This window comes from Coenobita brevimanus, chromosome 96 (genome assembly GCF_032717465.1).
Source record: "Coenobita brevimanus isolate Jiangsu-jjx chromosome 96, ASM3271746v2, whole genome shotgun sequence".
NCBI classification, from domain to species: Eukaryota; Metazoa; Arthropoda; class Malacostraca; order Decapoda; family Coenobitidae; genus Coenobita; species Coenobita brevimanus.
Window position 1 is genome coordinate 28,355,169 of NC_137049.1, and position 20,382 is coordinate 28,375,550.

The 20,382-nt window shown below is 40.2% G+C and overlaps 1 protein-coding gene across 1 annotated transcript in view; it reads left to right on the forward strand.

Moving 5' to 3' along the window:
- LOC145413442 (WD repeat-containing protein 17-like) overlaps positions 1–20,382 on the forward strand; it is a 163,212-nt gene that overhangs the window by 86,575 nt on the left and 56,255 nt on the right. Inside the window, exons 17-20 of the mRNA XM_080283132.1 lie at positions 3,197–3,297; positions 15,196–15,422; positions 15,687–15,764; positions 15,828–15,968. Coding sequence (XP_080139258.1) covers positions 3,197–3,297; positions 15,196–15,422; positions 15,687–15,764; positions 15,828–15,968 — 547 coding nt within the window. The remainder of the gene's footprint in view (positions 1–3,196; positions 3,298–15,195; positions 15,423–15,686; positions 15,765–15,827; positions 15,969–20,382) is intronic.

Below are 20,382 nucleotides of genomic sequence, written 5' to 3' on the forward strand. Positions count from 1 at the left end.
ATGTCATTGAGGGAATTTTTATGCTTGAAACATATTAGTTTGTCTTTATTTGTTTTTTGTGGCTCATGGCAGGCAGTCTAGTTCAGTTTAGAACCCTCAGGTTGAAGAGGTTAGATTGAGTTGCCTTGAAACCATTCAGCCTAATGCTTTATTCATTTCTTTCTGACAGACACCAGACTTTTTTTTTTTTCCCCTTTAACTCAGGGGAAACCCTTTAGGCTGAAAGGGTTTGATACATATTGTGCCATGTTAAGAATTGTAAGCTCCTACCTAATGCTTCCTGATCACGATAACTATATTAAATTCATGGTATGTAACTGCATAGCAAGTTACATAATAAACATCAGAAGTTAACAAAGTTTGTTAATACTGTACAGACTTAACTTACAGTGGTGCAGCACTGAACAACTTTTTTTCAGGGTTGCATGCAGTAATGTAAATCTGAGATGTATCAAGTATTGAAGAACATTAATGCATAATGATATAGTACCCTTCTGTATAACGAACTAATGGGGGGAAATAGTGAGTTCTTATTCACATATTGTTTTAATTTTATCTGGACCCAAAGCAGTATTTTACATATCAATATTGTATGCTTAATGCATGGATCTGTGAATACTGTTGTATATTATGGCAGATTAGGTGGCCTTCAGATACAACAAAGCCCAAATTTCAGTCAAAATTTCATGGTTTTAGTTCTCATTGTGGTACCATATAAGACAAGACAACTCCCCAAACAATCACATTACATGTAATGAACTTGAAACCAGTGACCACCAAAACACCAAACAGTAGTAAGTTAATTCATTAAATTATATTACTGTACTTTGAATGTTCAGTTATTATTAGTAAATATTTGGAATTGTGTAATCAGAGGGGCATATACTGATAATAAGGTAAATACCATATGTTGCCTATTGTTGGCAGTGGTAATGATATGATAAAGTAGGTCACTTTAGGTTTATATACAAAGATGTCACAACTGCCAGTCAGCCTTGACTTAGATGATGTGTCACATGATGTGCTATGTAATTTCATGATCAAAGCAAGGGAGAAAGTGAAAGTAAAATCACCATCATCATCCTGACCTCTTGCCCTACCCAGTGATGGGGAGAGGTAGGATCCAGAGAGCAAGAAAAAAGTAATAAAGGGAAAACTGTCACAACATACCATGTTAAATGGGCCACTCTTATTCACTCAGCATTCAAGCCTCTGAAATCCTGACTACGTGTCTTAGGCATAACCATCCACACCTACACATTTCACATCATCATGCAGCTTGAGTCCATCTGATAACTAGCAAACCAGGACAAAAATAGGGGTACCAGACCCCTTGGGGACATCACACAACTTTGTTTGACTCCAGCACTGATGCCCACCTACCCTTACGGAGGCTTCACTACCATTTATAAATAAAAAATAAAAAGGGAGACCTTTTAATAACATTCAGCAGCATTCCTTTCAGGCCATATATATATATAAGACCTTCCATAACCTCTCTCTGTTGACTTTGTATACTTTTTCCAGGTACATAAATGCCCTAAATATCTTACAGTTCTTGTCTCCAATTATTCTGCAGTCTGCTGTACTGTATGTGATCAGTCTATCCCCTAGCACTCCTAAGGACTCTGTTTGTCCCTTACCAGGTCTTCTGATATTCTCCTTAACTTCTCTCTGACAAAGAGGCAGTTCATTTGTGGCCACCCTTTACAGGATTAAGGCATTTTGCTATAGATACATAGATAATTTGATCATTCTTCCATATACAGTACCTTGTTTGCAGTAATGCAACAATACACTACAGTAATTTTTGAACTCTCATTGATCACCTGTTATACAGGGAGCAAAGATATGATGTGTAATAAAATCTTTAAAAGCATGGCACAGAGTACTGGTACCTCTGTTTCAGTGGATGTTTTGGAGGATGATATGTTGTAGGACACTGGTGATGAAAGGGAAGCACTAGGTTTGGACTGTGAGACCTCATCGCCCATGACAATTCTGTATAAACAAAATAGAGCTCTCAGATTCAGACCATAAGGATAGTGAATTTGATAGGATAGTATTTGTATGTGATACACTATTTATGTAGTGAAAAATATTATTTACTGTATAAACACTGCACTTGCTTCTTCTAGATTGATGGCCCCATATTCCATCAGTGACCCATGTCAGTAGAGAAATTTGTAAGAAATTTTGCACATCATTATGTTTATATATGATCTGTAAGATATCTTTTTTATGTATATAATTCAGGCCTTGCACAATCTGCCAAAATATACAGTATATTGTTAGTCATTAAAGATTTTATGTCAGTAAATGTAATAAATTACAGTACAGGAAAATAACAATAATATTTAAAATTTTCCTTTTGATGTCTGGCTATCCTGTTCACTGTCCATTTGATACATTCTTAAATTTATAATTACAGTACAGTACAGTATATACACAGTACATTACACAACTGTACAGTACAGTATCTTTTGAATACTATCAAGTTTCATATCAGCAGTAAACCACTGAGTCTGTTATATTGATTTATACACTACTGACATTATCCACTTTCATCATCTACATATCTGCTTACAGTAACTTGCCATCATTAGGTCATCCAGTCACTTGATCAGTTGCATCTGTTGTATATACCAAACCTTTTCCAGTACTTGAGGGGAGTGTTTTATTGGTGTAAAGAGTTTGTTAATACTGAAATTTGATAAAGTTCGTTATAAAGAGGGTTATTGTAATGATAGGTGTAATGTGAGAGAGTTTCAAATGTATAATAAACATTTGCACTATTATATAACTCTACTGTAAAGGTCATTGGTAGTACTTACTGGTATGTTTTCTGTTGCTTGTTTTAAGATATTTACTGTGAAAGCAAAAGTATAGTAGGATTTTGACATGTCTTTAAGAGTTGTATGTTTTTACTGTTGTGACTGTCACTGGTATTTGTGTGCTGCTTTTATGAAATATATCTTTTTCAGCCATCCTACAGTAGCTTAGCTGTAAAATGATAATGTTTTTTCTGTATATTTACCCTCTACGAGTTTTTCTTATACTGTACTGTATTTGTACATGCTTTCAGTGTCACCTCATCCCTTCTCTACTTTTTCTCTTGTATCTTTGTGGATCCTGCTAATCTTTTTCCTTCTTGTTGAACCTTAACCTCTTCCCTCCTTGAACCCTGAAACCTAAGGCATGCCGAGCAGCTTTTGAGTGATGATAACGAAGCGTGCGTGCCGTACCTCTTGGCCACTCGTGATGCAGATAAGCTCATCAATTTTCACATTGGCCGAGGTAGGGCAGGAACCAGTCGCTGTATTTTTTTTTTCCCCAATAAGCTGTGCAAGAAGAAACACAGTTGTTGACACTTTTGCACTGGAATGCTGTAACACACTATGAGATGTGACCTACACTTGTCCCTTCCACTCCAAGCCCAGTTACCCATGTTTTGCCTGCTTTTCCTGCATATTCCTCATTTTGCCTGTACAGTATTAGTATTACCATTAGCCTAGTATTTATATTTCCATGCAACTGCATGCCACCAGAATCTTGAGGAAAGTATATCAGAAAGTGACTAGAAAATACTGTTGCATCTGAAGTTCTTGTAATAAATTGTCTCTTCTGCTGAGAGCTCTGCATAGCACCCATAGGAGCATTTAATCTGTTTATCCTGAAATTTGCCTTCAAAACATATTTAGGGAGCATCTTTGCTGTGGTACCAGTAGCTAAGGAGAGAGCTACATTTTATTTTGAGCAGACTGATAGCTCCTGGCCATAGCAGCTGATCCAGGATTTCTTTGTGTTGGAGCTGCAAAAGAATATGGAACTCTTTGGGTCAATAAAATGATGATGTGAAGGTTGGACCATTCAGAGGGAAGCAACTGAACAGGATTTTCCTCCTGCAGTGATGTATGACTGTTTTTAGCTTGATTATGGCCCCAAAGCATAGGTCCATTAAATCTTCCTATGAACTCAATGACTGCTAGAATCATATCTTAAATGAACCAGATCGTCTGGTGTTAGTCTGAATAAACAACAAGGGTGAGTTGATAAGAATGAAAATACTGTAATAGATATCCTTTCATAAACCTTCAAATGCTGGGTTACCTCAGCTGAACAGAATCATTTGTTCTTAGCCGGAACAATTTACAGTTACCATATCCATAATAACAAAAAGCTTGAATATCCTGAAGAACACTGGGACATTCTCTGACTCATATATCTCTTGGCAGAAGACTAGGTTCTGGTGGCTGAAACTGAGTTGCATTCATGAGCATAGTCCTTTGAGAACAGTTGGTGAATCTGCTGCATTGTGAGCATTCTTGAATAAAGATCATGATTTCTGTGTTGTTCCTAGAGATGGTTACATTATTGAAGAACCTTTCATTAGTAAGGAAATTTCTTTGAGATCATGTGAATAGAAGTCTAACAGTTTCAGACTGCATGAAGATGGCCATCTAGTTTCATTAAGGTTTCACCTTATAAGAGTGAAACTCATCTTTAAGTCCATGTATCTATTTGTCAGTGTTTCTCTGCTGTTTACCATCAAAATCTCAGTACCTATATGTAACATTTGCACCTTTGGTAATCCATGGGTGTCATGCAGGGCTCAGAATGAAAATGTGTGTGGTGTGCAGACTCTTTAGAAGTGGATTAAAGTTAAGAACTGCTGCTAATACTGTATTATATTTTGTTTTCATGCAGTTGCCCTCTTAGGCTTAACCTTTGTCTGTGATATTTGTTGAACCACTCATTCACTAACAGATTTATGTGTGTGTATATATACAGTCAAGTCGCCTAAGGTGCGGCTAATTGGTTCTGGACCGAGCCCGTGCCATAGAAAACCATGCCATATAAATAACTAAACCTATGGGAAAAATGGAATTTGGTTCTGGACAATCACCCAAAGTCCCCCTTTTCACTCCACTTTTCCCCATTTTTCCCCACTTTACACACGCATGCAATCAAGCAGTCAATCAGTGCATGTATTACACGTAACAATAGGCACAAAAAACGGGAGGGTGATCAGCCTTGTGTCTACTTGGGCAATACCATGCGCTGCAGATCAAGCGAAAGAAAGCTCGGCCAAGTAGACACAGATGAGCTAACCGACCAAAACAGTAAAGATGGCTGAGGCTGCCTGGTCAAGCACTGATTGAAGAAATTTATTTGATAAAGTTTGTATGCTCAAGTGTCAACAAAACTCACATTTAACACAAAAATCATTCTTATAAACGTGATGATGTTGATGGGAGGCATTATACTTCATCTTAGCTCAGAGATAGGTGCTTCGTCACTTAACCATTCATAGCAGTTTTACGTACAAACCTGTAAACTAGTCACAATACCCAAAGAATCTTTAATGTTTCATTACATAACACAATGAACTTGGTGAAGTTTAACCTTCTCGTAAGAGAGAAAAAAGTCCACAGTTGGAGCATTTGTAGTATGGAGTTGAAGTGGTTGTCAGCTTCTTTGTTTACAAACAGGGGAACATGCTGTCAGGGGAATTTGCCCACGCATTTCAAACCTTGCCGAGCCCGCACCATAGGTAGTTTATGCGTGTGGTTCGTTTTGGGGGGTCTGGCACCTTGCCGTGTCAGAGAAAACCATGCCATAGAAGTCCGCACCATAGATGACTTGACTGTGTATATATATATATATATATATATATATATATACAGTACTGTCAGAGACAAGGGAGAGTGGCCATGTGCAGTTTGCCACAAGGGCATGGGAAGTAATTCCATCTTGTGCGGTGTGTGTGATAAATGGGTGCATAAGAGATGTAGTGGTATCAGAGGTAGACTGTGAGATAATGCTGATTTTATGTGTATAGCGTGTCGGGGTGAGCAGGTGGAGATTGTCAGACGTGAAAGGATTGAACTTGCTGGTGAATCTCTTGATTGTATGGAAGATTTTTGTTATTTGGGAAACATGTTGTGTGCTGGAGGTGGGGCTGGAGCTAGCTCTGTGGCTAGGGTGAGAAGTGGTTGGAAGAAGTTCAGGGAGCTCTTGCCTCTCCTGACATTGAGAGGACTCTACCTATGTGCTAAGGGGTCTTTGTATGCAGCATGTGTTAGGAGTGTAATGCTGTATGGTAGTGAGACCTGGGCAGTGAAGGAGGAAGATTTTCTCCGGCTCAGACGTACAGAAATGATAATGATTAGGTGGATGTGCGGTGCGTCCCTGCGTCCAAGGCCTGGAGGGGCTGGGTTTTCGATGGAAGAGTTGAGAGGTAGGATGGGTTGGAGTGTATTGGTGTTGTGATGGGGAGAGGTAGATTGAGATGGTTTGGACATGTGGACAGGATGGGAGATGATAATTGGGTGAGGAAGGTGAGAAGTGTTAATATTGGAGGTGGGGTTATGAGGGGTAGACCGAGAAAGACATGGGACGAGGTCATTAAGTGTGACCTCAGGGTTAAGGGACTGAACAGGGAGGCTGGAATGGATCGTGCAGCATGGAGAGCCGCCATTAGGTGACCAAGGCCGACACATGCAAGCATGTTGGAGCCTTTAAAAATGAATATCTCTTTTCTGTCGCTACTTTAATGGTCACTGCTCCTCTGAACTGTCTGCTTGCATTCCTCCACCTCTACGACGGGCCTGGCAGCAAACTCTCATCCCTTTTCTGTCCAGCTCTCTAATGCAAGAGTTAACCGTTACTCCCAGTCTTTCATTTATGCAACAGGTCAGCTCTGGAACTGTCTCCCTCTGTCTGTATTTCCTGCTGCCTATGATCTCCAGTCTTTCAAACGTATTGTGTCCAGGCATCTCAAAATGATCGGATCTTGAATTAGGCTCTCTATTGTATTTTGTTTTTCTCTTAGAGGGAACTGTTACTGCGGGCTCATGGCCTTTGGTTCCTTCTGCCTTGCATAAAAAATATATATATATATATATATATATATATATATATGTATATGTATATATACAGGGAAAGTCCTCTAATCCGGCCACCAATAATCTTAAAATCCCAATACTCCGAATTCAAGATGAAATTTTTCCAGTTTGGGGGGACTTTTTTTGAAGTTTTCTGGGATTTGTCCAATTTTTCTGGGCTTTATCTAAGGCTTATCTGGCTCGGACTTGCCCTTGGACTTGGGTGTACCTGCCTGCAACTATTCATCTACACTTTATGTATTTGATTAAAACAATAACTTTTTATCATTTAAGTGTGAAAGACTGGTGAAGAGAGTGTATGTGAGTGAGGTGGAGGGGGGAAGAGGGAGGGGGAGGCCGAGGATGAGATGGAGGGATGGGGTGGAGAGGTATATGAGAGAGGGGGGTGTGAGTTGGGAGCAGGGCAGTGAAATGGCGGGGGACAGGGCGACTTGGAGGCGATTTGTTTGTGGCCACCCCAAACGGGATTGAGGTGTCTGGCAATAGATAGATAGATAGATAGTTTATTTCATGATCATATACATATTTCTAATGTTTTCAGAGGGCCCTCCCAAAAGTCTGAAAAATCCAGTAGTCTGAAAAACTCTTGGTCCCCTTCGATTCGGATTAATATATATATACTATATATATATATATATATATATATATATATATATATATATATATATATATATATATATATATATATATATATATATATATATATATATATATATATATATATATATATATATATATATATATATATATATATATATATATATATATATATATATATATATATATATATATATCTCTCTCCATATCTGTATAACTGAACAGAGGAAGGAAAAACAATTAAAAAAAATAATCCATACACCAGATTACTGGTGTCCTCCATTCATAAAATATCTGTAACAGTTGGACTTGAACAGCTGTAGGTTGAAGTTTGGGGGGAAACAACTCCGGGGACTTGTTTTATATATATATATAATCCGTACCTTCTTTCCCACCCTACGGCAGGGTGAGGAGTAGCAATGTCCAGAAAGCCCAAGTTTGCCGAATTCATTGAGCCATGCTTCCATTCACTCATCATTCAAGCCCTTGGAATCCACAGTTTGTGGCTTCACACACAAGTATATACAGGTATACCCCGGTTTAACGATGCAGTTGGTTAAGTAAAAACTCATCGTTAAGCGGGGTATCGTATCTCGGGGTACATTTAACATTTAAAGTATATTGATGCGTTTTTTAGCCTTGGGTTCCCCCCCCCCCAACCAAGTCCTAAACCCACCCAAATGAGTCCAAAAACAAGTTTAACCCCTAAAAGACTGGTGTCTGCATATGCTGTCCGAGGGCATTAGGGCCAAAAAGACGGGTGTCCGCATTATGCTGCCCAAGGATAATAGGGCCAAAAAGACGGGTGTCTGCATATGCTGTCATGCCCCCCCCACCCTCCCAAACCCATCCCACCCACCCCACCCCCCTACCACCACACCCACACACCACTCGCCACCCCCCATCCCGATCCCTGCATTTCCCCCACCACCCCCCACCACCCAACCCCCAAACCCCCATCACCCCCCAATTCCCCCCACCATTCCCCCAATACCCTCAACTGCCCCCTACCATCCCTAATTCCCACCCTCCCACCACCCCTACCCTCCCCAACCCCATCCCCATCCCCCACAACACCCAATGCCCAACCACTCCCCCCACCATTCCCCTACCACCATCACCCCACCACCCACCACCCCCTATCCCCCACCCTCAGTTGCCCACCCGCTATCCCCAGCACCCCCAACCCCCTACCCTCCTCCACCTCCCAACTCCACACCCCCCAAACAACCCCACCCCTCCAACCTCCACCATCACCCCCACCCTTTTCCCCCCACCCTCCTCCCCACCCCCCACTTACCACCCCCAACCATCACCCCCCACCCCCACCCCCACCTCCCACCTCCCCCAAGCACCCAGTTCCTATCCCCACACCCCCCACAATCCCTATGCCCCCACACCTCCCCGCCACAAATCCCCCACCATATCGCACCCACCAATTATGCCTGTCCTGAGTGTATGTCAAAACATTCTGATGCCCGTCTTTTAGGGGTTAAAACCAATCTAAATGGCCCAACAGCTGTAAAACAAGCTAACCGAAGACACTTACCTGTAAATAACTCACTAAAACCAACAAATAAAATCTGAAAATCGTGAAATATAAGTCTCGAAAAAATCAGACTTAGTAAACGGTACCACAAAATGACAATGCTCACCCCACCTGTGACTAAAACACATTAATCTAAGTCTAAAGATAGTTTATAAATCAACTTAAACACAGTTTGTCAAAAATACCATCAAAATTGGTCAAAAACATCAAAACCCATCGTTAACTGGGGGTTCGGCCATCGTTAGGCAGGGTATGGTGGTATTTCTGCTCCCATTGCTAAGCCGGGGTATTACATCTAGGCGTATCATATATCGAGGTACACCTGTACTATAATAATATATATACTCATATACAGTATACAGTGTATAATAATTATTTCACACACTTGGGATATAAGTTTTTAACTGATAATGTTTGAAAGAAACAGTTCACGTTATTATACTGTGTTGGTGTCAGTGCAGTGTTAGTATGTAGTGTGGAATTTTGATGATTTATGAAAATGTTACACTGTTATACATCGCTGTAACACATACAGTACAGAAATGATGTGATTCATTGACCTAAGTGTATTTAAAAAAACATGAGGGGGACCACCAATACAAGACTGTGTTTTATGTTTGCTTGTATTTAGCTGGTGGGGTAACTTCATTTGGCTCCTGAGATATAATAATGTTCCCTAAAGCTATGTGAAATGATTGAATGAGTCTCTAGAAATAAATAATGAGGTAGATGTTATGTTATTATTTATAATGTATTCAAAGCAGAATACATAGTTGTTTGGTAATGGAAGCTAAGTACCTAATAGATTGTTAAATACACAACAGGATGAGAAAAAACTTGTGTGGTGTATTATTTGGTAATGGGTTAATTACTACAGTCAGCTTACCTGTAATGCTGTCTCCCATACCACTGATCATATGCAACACAGTAGGCACTTGTTCAGGTTCCCAGAGTTTCCGCAGTGCGGTTATATCCCACACAGCATTGACTGCTGGCTCAAATATGGCATTATCCATCACTGGATGGATGGATCTCCCGCAGCCCAGGCCATGTGGCCACTCAGAGGCTCACTGGTGTAGGGTGATGGTGTGATGCAGATGATAATGTGGGGTGATGGCATGGGTGATCATGTAGGGTTACGGTGTTGTCTGGGTGATGGTGTACTGTGGGTGATGATCTAAGTGATGCTGTGGTGTGGATGATGGTGTGGTTTGGGTGATGGTATAATTTAGATGATGATTAGGGATGGTAGTCTTGGTGATGGTATGGGTAATGGTGTGGTCTACTGCCACACTTCGTGTTACATATAGTTTGTTTGTTATTGTGTTTACCATTGCTTTGGTACAATTAAATGCAGTTTTAGGTGGTCAGAGCAGGCTTTGGGGGGCTCATTTAGGGTGACTCTGGGGAGGGTCCTGACCATTAGCCATTTTTCCTGTAGACTCTGTATCTCTCATAACATCAAAAATACCATGTGAATAAGCATTGTGTGTGTGTGTGTGTGTGTGTGTGTGTGTGTGTGTGTGTGTTTCTGTCCACTTATGTCCCCCTTGGATTTTGACATGCCATATAGCAAAAGATGTGATACAATGAGCTGACAACGATGGTGTAACTTATAACTGTGCAGTCAGATGCACACGAGCTCCGCATATTTTTGTGCCTGATTTTTCACCAGACTTTGGGAACGCTCTACAGGTCATACTGCTGGACAGAGTGAGATGAAATTTTGCTGTGGTGTGTCCGGTATGTCAGAGCAGGTCCATATCAAGTTTGGTGTTAGCTTATGTCTTGAGGGGCGAGTGCTTATCAGCCCTGTCGAGCCACTAAGCATTTGTGGATTCCTGCAATGCTGTTCAAGTTACTAATGAATTAGCTGCATTATAGGCAAGCTGACTGTATTTGTCAATAAATTACAACTATTAATACCTGAATCATAATGGCACACTGTAATTCTCTGTATGACTACTGTACATCTTTCAGAGCTTTTGCAAATGTTTATGTAGTCTTTGGGTGTCCAACTTTTCAAGGAGTAAAGAAGGAGTGAGCAACATTTACATACATACTATATCCCACTGGAACACTCTAGTTACCAGTCCTTGTGAGCACTGACTGCACATTAGTTTTTCCTGATGTTTAGGCTGCCATAATTAGCATTCACTTGCTTTTGTGGCTTGTAGTACAGCATTGTAATTTAGTAGCACAGTGTTGGTTTAGCAAACTCATTTGCTGTTTGATATCTTGGCTTGGTCAGTGATAGTAACTGTTTTGAGATTTAGAGTTAGAAATGGCATTGTCTGAGCAGATGGATATTACAGTACAGTACATATTGATTTATATGTTAATGAAATCATGCATTGTATTAATGAAGTAATCTATATACAGTTGTATGTTTATGATTACTGGGATATGACATTATGCTAATACCTCTGTTAGAGCCATCTGTTGTTGTATAGTTTTGGAAAGCACAGTAAGGAAAAGTATGATCACCATCACAAGTGTCACAGTAAATCCTTGTGAGGCATGGTTTGAGCTGAGCAGAATGTCACTCTAGGCAGGCGTACAGTTGGCTTAAGTGTGCTTGTGTTGTGTGAGTGTGGTTTGTGTGTGTTGTGTATAATATTTACCACCCGCATTGCGAAGCGAGCAGAGTGATAATGTTTTCAGTTGTGAGGTTGGCAGGCTGGCTTTGTTTGTGTGTGGGTAAACAAGATATTTCATGAACAGCTTGAGTTATTGCTGTCAGCATGAAGCGTTCAGGGTATCAAGATATGGCCAAAATCTTGGACGAGTTCAAAAATGGGCACTCAGGGTCAAGGTCAAGATCATCATAATGGATGCAAAAGGTCAACTATGGTCCTTCCAATTTATCCAGATCATATGGGCATTGTCCCTCATGGGAGTTCCCCTTCGAGTGACGCTGCCGAATCATTACCAAAACACACCTCTCTGTTTCGTGTCAGCTATTTACTACTTTTAAATGAAATTTATTTACAGTATATATATATAAAATTCTCTAATATGGCTATACAGTGTAAGAAAATGCCTATTGTTTTTAATAATAACAATGACTTTTTATAAATACCTCAACACTTCGCAACGTTGCTTTCCAACTTTGTCGCGCTTGTAGGTGAGTCAGTGAGGGTAGGTCAGGTGTCAATTTGCAGGTCATTTCCTCTCTGACCACCATCAAAGATGGAAGCTCCTACCCATACTACTCGCCCACGTCTGCTCCACAGTCAAGAAAAAGAACTTATTTACAGCTTAAATAATTATTTTTTAGAAGAGAAGGCAAACAGGGGACCTATAATTGATCCCTCAAAAGCTGTTGCTTGAACAGCAAAGGCCACCAACGTGAGTGAAGTAACAGTCTGACGAATTTGCTCTTCCTTCAATCAAGCCTGCATTACACAAGTCACCAGAACAAACTATAATAATTCATAAAACCATTTAGATTTTTATAGAAATAAATCACCATAAACTGTAGATTTTATATGCAGAGAGAGACAGACAGACGAAGTCAGGAGGCTTTTCCTTAAATTCTAATAATTCATAAAACTGTATTGACTTTTTATAGAAATAAATCTCCATAGAATGTTGATTTTATATGCAGAGAGAGAGAGAGAGAGAGCTGGGAGCGAGGGTTAACCCTTGTCTCTAATCCGATAATTGGCCCAGTAGAAACTGTGGCAACGTCGCATGTAGGGGAAGTCCCGTGAGGGACAACGCCTAAACGATCTGGATAAATTGGAAGGACCATAGTTGACCCTTGGTGACCCTGACCTTGACCCCGAGAGCCCATTATCGAAACTCATCCAAGATTTCGGCCGTATCTTGATACCCGGAAAATTTCACGTTGATAGCTCAAGCCATTCATGAGATATCATGTTTACCCACATACAATCAAAGCCAGCCAGCCAACCTCACAACTGAAAACATTACCACTCTGCTCACTTACCATCAGTGTTGCAAAGCGAGTGGAGTGGTAATGTTTTCAGGTATAAGGTTGCTCAATTACCATCAGTGTTGCAAAGTAAGTGGAGTGGTAATGTTTTCAGGTATGAGGTTGACTGGCTGGCTTTGTTTGTGTGTGTTTTACATCTTGAATTTACATCAAATCTGAAATGGAGGTGCAAAATTATATGCCGAGGAAAAACCTTCTGGCTGCACAGGTGGTGAGATCCCATTGTGAGATGGCTTCTGGTTATGATTTGTTTATATTGTCTGTGTGTTATGTGTATATTGTGTGTGTGTGTGTGTGTGTGTGTGTGTGTGTGTGTGTGAAAGAGAGAGAGAGAGAGAGAACACTACTGTAAACTGTTTTACATTTTGTTGGCTAGGAAGATGTTTAGGGTTCTGTTTGGAAGAGGTGTAAGAAATAACAGAGTGACATTGACAGTGGCATGAAGCAATTTAATGCTGTCATATGGTTTTCCATTACTGGTATAGCACATTTCTTGCAGTCACCCTGGTAGAATTAATTAGCCATGTTGTCATGTTGTTGGAAGTATTGCTGGATTTAGGTATACTGGTAATAATTCTTATTATATCATCGGTTTTATGTGATAGTATGCATCTGTAATGGATTATTGTGATTTTTTTTCTACATATTTAACAATAATTTAAGTATAATTGTTTCTCAGATTTTGTGTATAGTATCTCACCATGCATGATTCATGAGTTTCATGGTTACCCTTACATTTCCTGGATTTCATGATTTGTGGTTGATATTCCCTAGATTTGTAGGCCCCACATATCATTTGTTTCAAGGGGCAGACAAGGATTTTTCATATTTCATCATTACCATTATTGCACACTTAAATAGTGTGCAGTAAACTCTCAGTTATCCAGATGGCCATTATCCAGACCATCCATTATCTGGATGCTGTGATCCAGTTGTTCAGAACCATTATTCACACTTGTTTCCATTTTTTCCGGATAAATTGCTTGCACCCAGGTGGAAATTATGGCCATGCAAACAGTTTCGCCTGGCTTTTTTTTTTTTTTTTTTTTTTTTTTTTTTTAGGGCCTTGGTGATCGCTTGCCTGTGGTTGGTGGGCCTGGTTGACCATAATTATTGCTTGTCTGTGGTTTATAGGTCTGCTTGTCTGGATAGAGTAGTGTAAAACACCAGGAATAAGTGTTGTACAATGTACTTTAGTGGCCTTTTACATAAATGGTTTTCAAAGTTAGGGTATGTACAAAGGGGGGACAAGGGAGAAGTCCACTATCTGGACAGAGCCACAATCCGGATATGCCTTTGGCTCAATTACATCGGATAATCAAGGGATTACTGTAGTTAGATCAGTTGCTGTGTTAAGTAGGAGAGGAAACTTTTCTGTTTTAATTGATACTGTACTGTACTTGGATCCTGTTTTTCCACGATGATACTGGGAGAGGAAAGTACCCACATCATTGCTTAATGACATGTATATTTTGTCATAAATATAGAAATTATTATTATCTGTAGCTTAATAGTGTATAATACTGTAACTGCTTTTTGCATATACAGTATAGTGAGTAACCTCACTCAGGATTCCCTACATAGGAGGGCATTTTATTTTATTATATCATAACATTCCATTTTAACTTCAAGTAAACAAAAGTGTAATTATTAATGCAATGTTGGTTGGCTTAAGAGAATAGCAAATTTTAAATTAAGGAATTCTAATGATTTATAGGAAACATTAACATAATGTCACCACCAACTGCATATTAACAATATCCACATTCTCCTTCTGCAGGTATATATTTCCATAGTTCAAGTACATCTTATGATGCAGCATGAAATCTTACATACTGCATGAAAATAATAGCTTTAATCCTGTACTGTATTGATGATTTATTTACCTAAGTGCATGACTGATTGGGTGCCATGTTTGTGATATTTGCTGGATTGTTGTAGCCATCATACAGTATTTAACAAAGGTAGTTTGTATGTATAATCACCCCTGAAACCTCCAGCTTAAATTTTCCCCAAAAGTATCCTACAAGACATGATTTTTTTTTTCTTCTGTTAACATTGATCCTCCTGAGATACGTTTGTCAATTCCCATCCTTTTGTTTGTGCTTCCAGCTTGATTCCCTTTCCTGCAGCTTTTACTCCTAAGGAAAGTAAGCAAACATGAACTGAAACTCTTGCAGGTCACCTGGACAAGGCATTTTCGGAGTGTATTGCTCTGAGCAAGACAGGGCGGAGCAGAAGTTTGAAGGGGCCACCCCCAGAGGTGCCTCCACGCAGCTCAGAGACCAATGAAGGAGTAGTGGGAGGCAGAGCAGTGGAGTGTGCTGAGCTGGTGGCTCAGTGGCACCTCCTTCATGGGTCTCCTATTGTGGCAGCATGTGCACTGTTGGCTGTTGATAATATTCAGGTCAGTTATGAAGAAGGAAAATTTTTTTATAAATAGGTATAGTATGAAAGAGTGGTACTGAGTAAAACAAGAATCATTTGAAGAATTTTAGAGCTGCATTGTACTGTACTTGGAACTTTTTTTTTTTTTTTCTGAGGTTGCAGACTTCACCATTATCATCTGCCCATTTTCTGTTGTATATTTTTTTATTTTCATCTACTTATCTTCAATACTCATTGAATGTTATTGTCTTTCCTTCTGCAATGACATGGCTCTTCTTCACAGGGTGCCCTCACCATGCTGCTACGTGGGCATGAACTTGAGTTGGTAGTGGTTGTTGGTCAACTCTTGGGCTATGGAAATGCTTCCAAAGTCACATCAAGTAATGAAGATGAAAACAAGGAAGACCATGATGGTGATGGTGAGAGCAGTAATGACAGTGATAACAATCAGGATTCAAGTGGGGCTAGGTCTGTTGTGGAAACCTCACTTCGTTACTTGACGTACCGTGCAGTAAGACTAGGACTCTGGGAGCTGGCTGTAGACCTGGCAAAGATGCTACCTAAGGTTTGTGATCCATAGACAAATACACTGTGTTGTTGTAGTGAGGTTAGAAATAACATGATGGGATTCTGCTGGACAGACATAGGAAAAGGAGGAGGAGGACGTGGAGGAAATCAAGTACTGAAGAAGGAAAACTGGTATCTTTTAAGAATTTCATGTGTGTTTTGAAAAGTACTGTACCACCTTTCATGTTCCATCCCTTCATGATATTGGTAAGCCTTCTATTTGCATACTTGGTTTTTTAACTGGCTTTTAGAAAGTATCAATTATCCATCAGCAATTGAAAGCATACGGAGGTCATGAAATACTGTATATGTGTATGTTGTTTTTCTTATTGTTTTTGTAGTTTAACCCCAGTCTGTCTGACTAAGCAGATCTTTCAGCCACAGGTATGCAACTGCCCCTATGGGGTTGTCCCATAGGTTCCCTGTTAACCCACTAGCTCCCAGGGTTCCCGTGTGAGAGATTGTGCTGGAAGGGTACTAAGCATACTGCCTTCTGTCTATCAGCTCATAGTCGCGGAGCTCTTAGGTCCCTACACTGTGGTTCCCTTCTTTGTTAACTTTTGAAAATGTTCAGTTTTGTCCTATACTGAGGACACTGGGTGCAAATGGGTTAAAGAAACTGATAGATTTGCCAGTGCATAATGTTGTGTCTCCATCCTAGTGTGGCATGTGCTGTGTATTGCATGTTGCAGTCAAGAAAAATTTTGTGTGTATGTGTGTGTGTGTGTGTGTGTGTGTGTGTGTGCATACATACCTAGGTTTATCTAGTTGTAGCTTACAGGAGTTAAGCGGAGTTCGTATTGTCCTTTCTCCATGTGTGCTTTTATCTAATCTAGTTTTAAACACATGGATGTTCCTTGCTTACATCACATACTCTTATAAGCTGTTCCAAATGTCTATACTTCTCCTAGGGAAGCTAAATTTTAAAAGGATCTTTAAGGCATCTTTTTCTCAGATTAAATCCATGTCCTCTTGTTCTCCTATCATCCCTCACAAAAAGATTCTCTCTGTCCACCCATTCCAATCCTTTTATACCTTTGAACATCATAGTCAAATATCCTCTCTCATACTCTTGGTAAATTCAACTTCTTCAATCTCTCCTCACAGGAATACTCTTTCAACTTGGGTATCATCATCGTAGTCATTCTTTGAACCTTTTCTAGTTTGTCATTGTGTTTTTTCAGATGTGGATTCTGTATCACTTCTGCATATTCTAATCTCAGTCTTATCATAGACATTAGCAACTCTCTCAGCATCATCTCATCCCTGTAACTAAAAGCCACTCCCATATTTGTCAGCAGTCCATACACCCTCTCATTAACACATTTTATATGCATTTCTGGTGATGGGTTATCCTGTCTGGTCACTTCCAATTCCATCCCTTTGTTTTCATTCCTGATTATCTCTGTGCCTTAATTAATATATCCATCTAGGTCTTTTCTCACTCTTTCTCATGTCTAAGATATGGCACTTTTTTGCACTGAAGCCCATTTTCCAAATCTGACTCCAACTATGTTGGTTGTCCAGATCCTTTTGTAATTCATCACAGTTATCAACATCCTTATTATTTTTCATAATTTAACACGGTCAGTGGGGGTGTCTATCATCCACTCACTCAGTGTAGTGATACTGTATTTCAGGATAACTCTACACTGAGTGACAAGCCAAATGAGTTTCTGTAAATCAGGAAATCATTTAATACGCTGGGTGGTAACCTTATAACCAACCAACATGAGTTCCCCACATGTCAGAAAGTGGGTTGGCGGAGGGTTAGTGCCCCTCCCCAGAAAACAAATAACTAAAATTACAAACAAAATGTCTCAAACTAGGACAGACCAACAGGTGGCGACCAAGGACCAGACAAAGGACATGGTACGAATTGCAACTTGGAATGTAAGGGGTGCGAATGTTGAGGTGAACAACAAAGATGAGGTGAACGACTGAGACTACATGGAGAGGTGAGAGTATGAGAGAGTGGGAGTAGGGATGGGGTATATGTGTGGAAGATAATGAGAATGAGAGGGCAAAAGGGGGTATATGTATTGTTGTGTGCAAGAGAAGGAAAGGGAATATAAGAGTGTATGGAGTGGTTGGTTCAAGGATTGTGTGGGTAAGATTGAAAGTAGGAATATAATTGTGGGCAGTTGTGTGTGTGTATGTGCCAACACATGCAAGCAGAGTGAAAGAAGAGTTCTGGGCAAATGTGGAAGCATGCATGGAAAAGTTTGAGAGGAATGAGAGAGTGTTTTTGATTGGAAATATGAATGGAAAAGTAGGGAATGTGAAGGTGGATAGAGTAGTTGGTGAGTGGGGTGTGCCTGCAGAAGTGGATGAGAATGGCAGAGCTCTAATGGTCATTTGTGTGGGGAGGGGTTTGGTGATTGCCAATACCCTCTCTTGGCCCAAAATGATCCTCACATATATATAGCGAGTGATGAGAAGGGTGGGTGATGAACTGATTGAATGGAAGGCAGTGATTGATTACGTGTGTGTGGATAAGAGAATGAGAAGGTATGTAATGGATGTAAGAACAGAGGTTGTGGGAGTGGACTTTCTGACCACCACTTGGTGGTGATAAAAGTCAAGGTACAAAACCAATGGGTGAACAGATGGAGGGAAGGACTTGAGGAAGTAGTCCATACAAGAAGGGTAGAAGGGTTGCAAGAAGATGGAAAAAAGGCAGAATATAAGAGAAAGTGGAGGAGCTAATGGGGAAATATGATGTGGGGCAGATGGGGGAGGGGGAAGATGTGTGAAAGATTTTCACAAAGAAAATCTTTGTAGCATGTGAGGTGGTGTGTGATGTGAAGAGAAGACAAAAGGGGGTGCAAGGAACAGCATTGTGGAATAAAGAGATGAGACCAGCTATGGCACAAGAGAAGAAAGCATTTAGTGAGTGGATGGGAAGTAGAGACATGGAGGAAGTTGAGAGATGGAAGAGGGTTATCTGTTGGGAGCAAGAGAGAGGTGAAAAGATTAGTAAGAGAGAATAAGAAGAGAGTTGATGAGGAGTGTGGAAGGAATTTAAGTGTAAATTGGAGGGAATGTAAGAAAATGTTGAGGAAGGAGGTAAAGAGAGTTAGACAGGGTGATAAAGAAGGTAGTAGGGGAGTGAAAGATGAAAATGGTAGATTAATAAAGGAGAAGGAAGAAAAGGTGAGCAGATGGAGAGGACACTTTAAGGAACTGTTAAACATATAGACTGAAAGTAATGCGAGTATAAGTGGGTGGGAGATGAAGGGAGGTGAGAAGGGAGGAATAGATCAGTAGGATGGAAGTAGTGGAAGGAATGAAGAAAGTCAAAATGGGGAAATCCCTAGGAATTGATAAAGTGTGTGGTAAAATGCTGAAGCATAGGGGAGAGACAGTAGTAGAATGGATATGGCAGATGTGAAGATTGACCTGAGAGGAAGGTAGAGTCCCGGAGGATTGGAAGTCGGGTATAATTATTCTCCTGCACAAATAAAAAGTAGGTGAGGGAGCTTACCGTTTACTCACTCAATATAGAGCTGCTCTCAGGGGACTGCCCATTCCTTTCATCCTTCCTTCTTTCCTTCCATCTTCTTATGTCTTTCTTCCCTTCATTCTTTCCTCTTCCTTTGTGTATGGATGACTCTACACTGAGTAACAAGCCAAGTGGTTTCCTGTACACCAGGAAACCATTTACTATGCTGGGTGGTGACCATATAACCAGATTATGGTGCCTGGTGGTTTAGTGAGTAATTAAGGTGCTCCAGTCAGATTGTGCCTGTACAGGATTATATCCAAGGAGTGGTTGGGTTTTATTGCTCACGTAATGCCACTCAGGGATGAGTGAGGCAGGTCACTCTAATCTTAAATGTCAGGACCAACTTGCCTAGCCCCAGGCTCCTATGCTCCACATGGAGCATCACAGGATTAGATGATGAGTGAATGAATGAAACAAATAAAAAGGGGGAAAAGAATGTGGTAATCATAGGGGCATTTGTCTTTTTAGTGTAAGAGGAAGAGTATGTGGTAGGATATTTATTGACAGAGTTGGGGAAGTAACAGAGGAATTAGTTGGAGAAGAACAGGGAGGTTTTAGGAAGGGAAGAGGTTCTGTAGATCAGATATTCATCCTTAGGTCTTTAGTGGAAGAGTTTCTAGAGGAGGGAAAGAAGTTGTATGCAGTCTTTATGGATTTCGGGAAAGCATATGAGGCGCTCCGAGCCAGAGGGGCGACTGTGCATTTTGCCTATTTGCTTTTACATCTAATTACCAAACTGTAATATACTTTAAACATGTCATGTGTACCTCCATTTTAATAGTCTTGGCCAGCACTTTCAAGCTAAACAATAAAATGCATTAAGTATAATTTTACCATTGTATAATTAGCCATGTCAAAGTTTAACAACTAATTACCGAAAATAAGCAGGATGCATGGTCGCCCC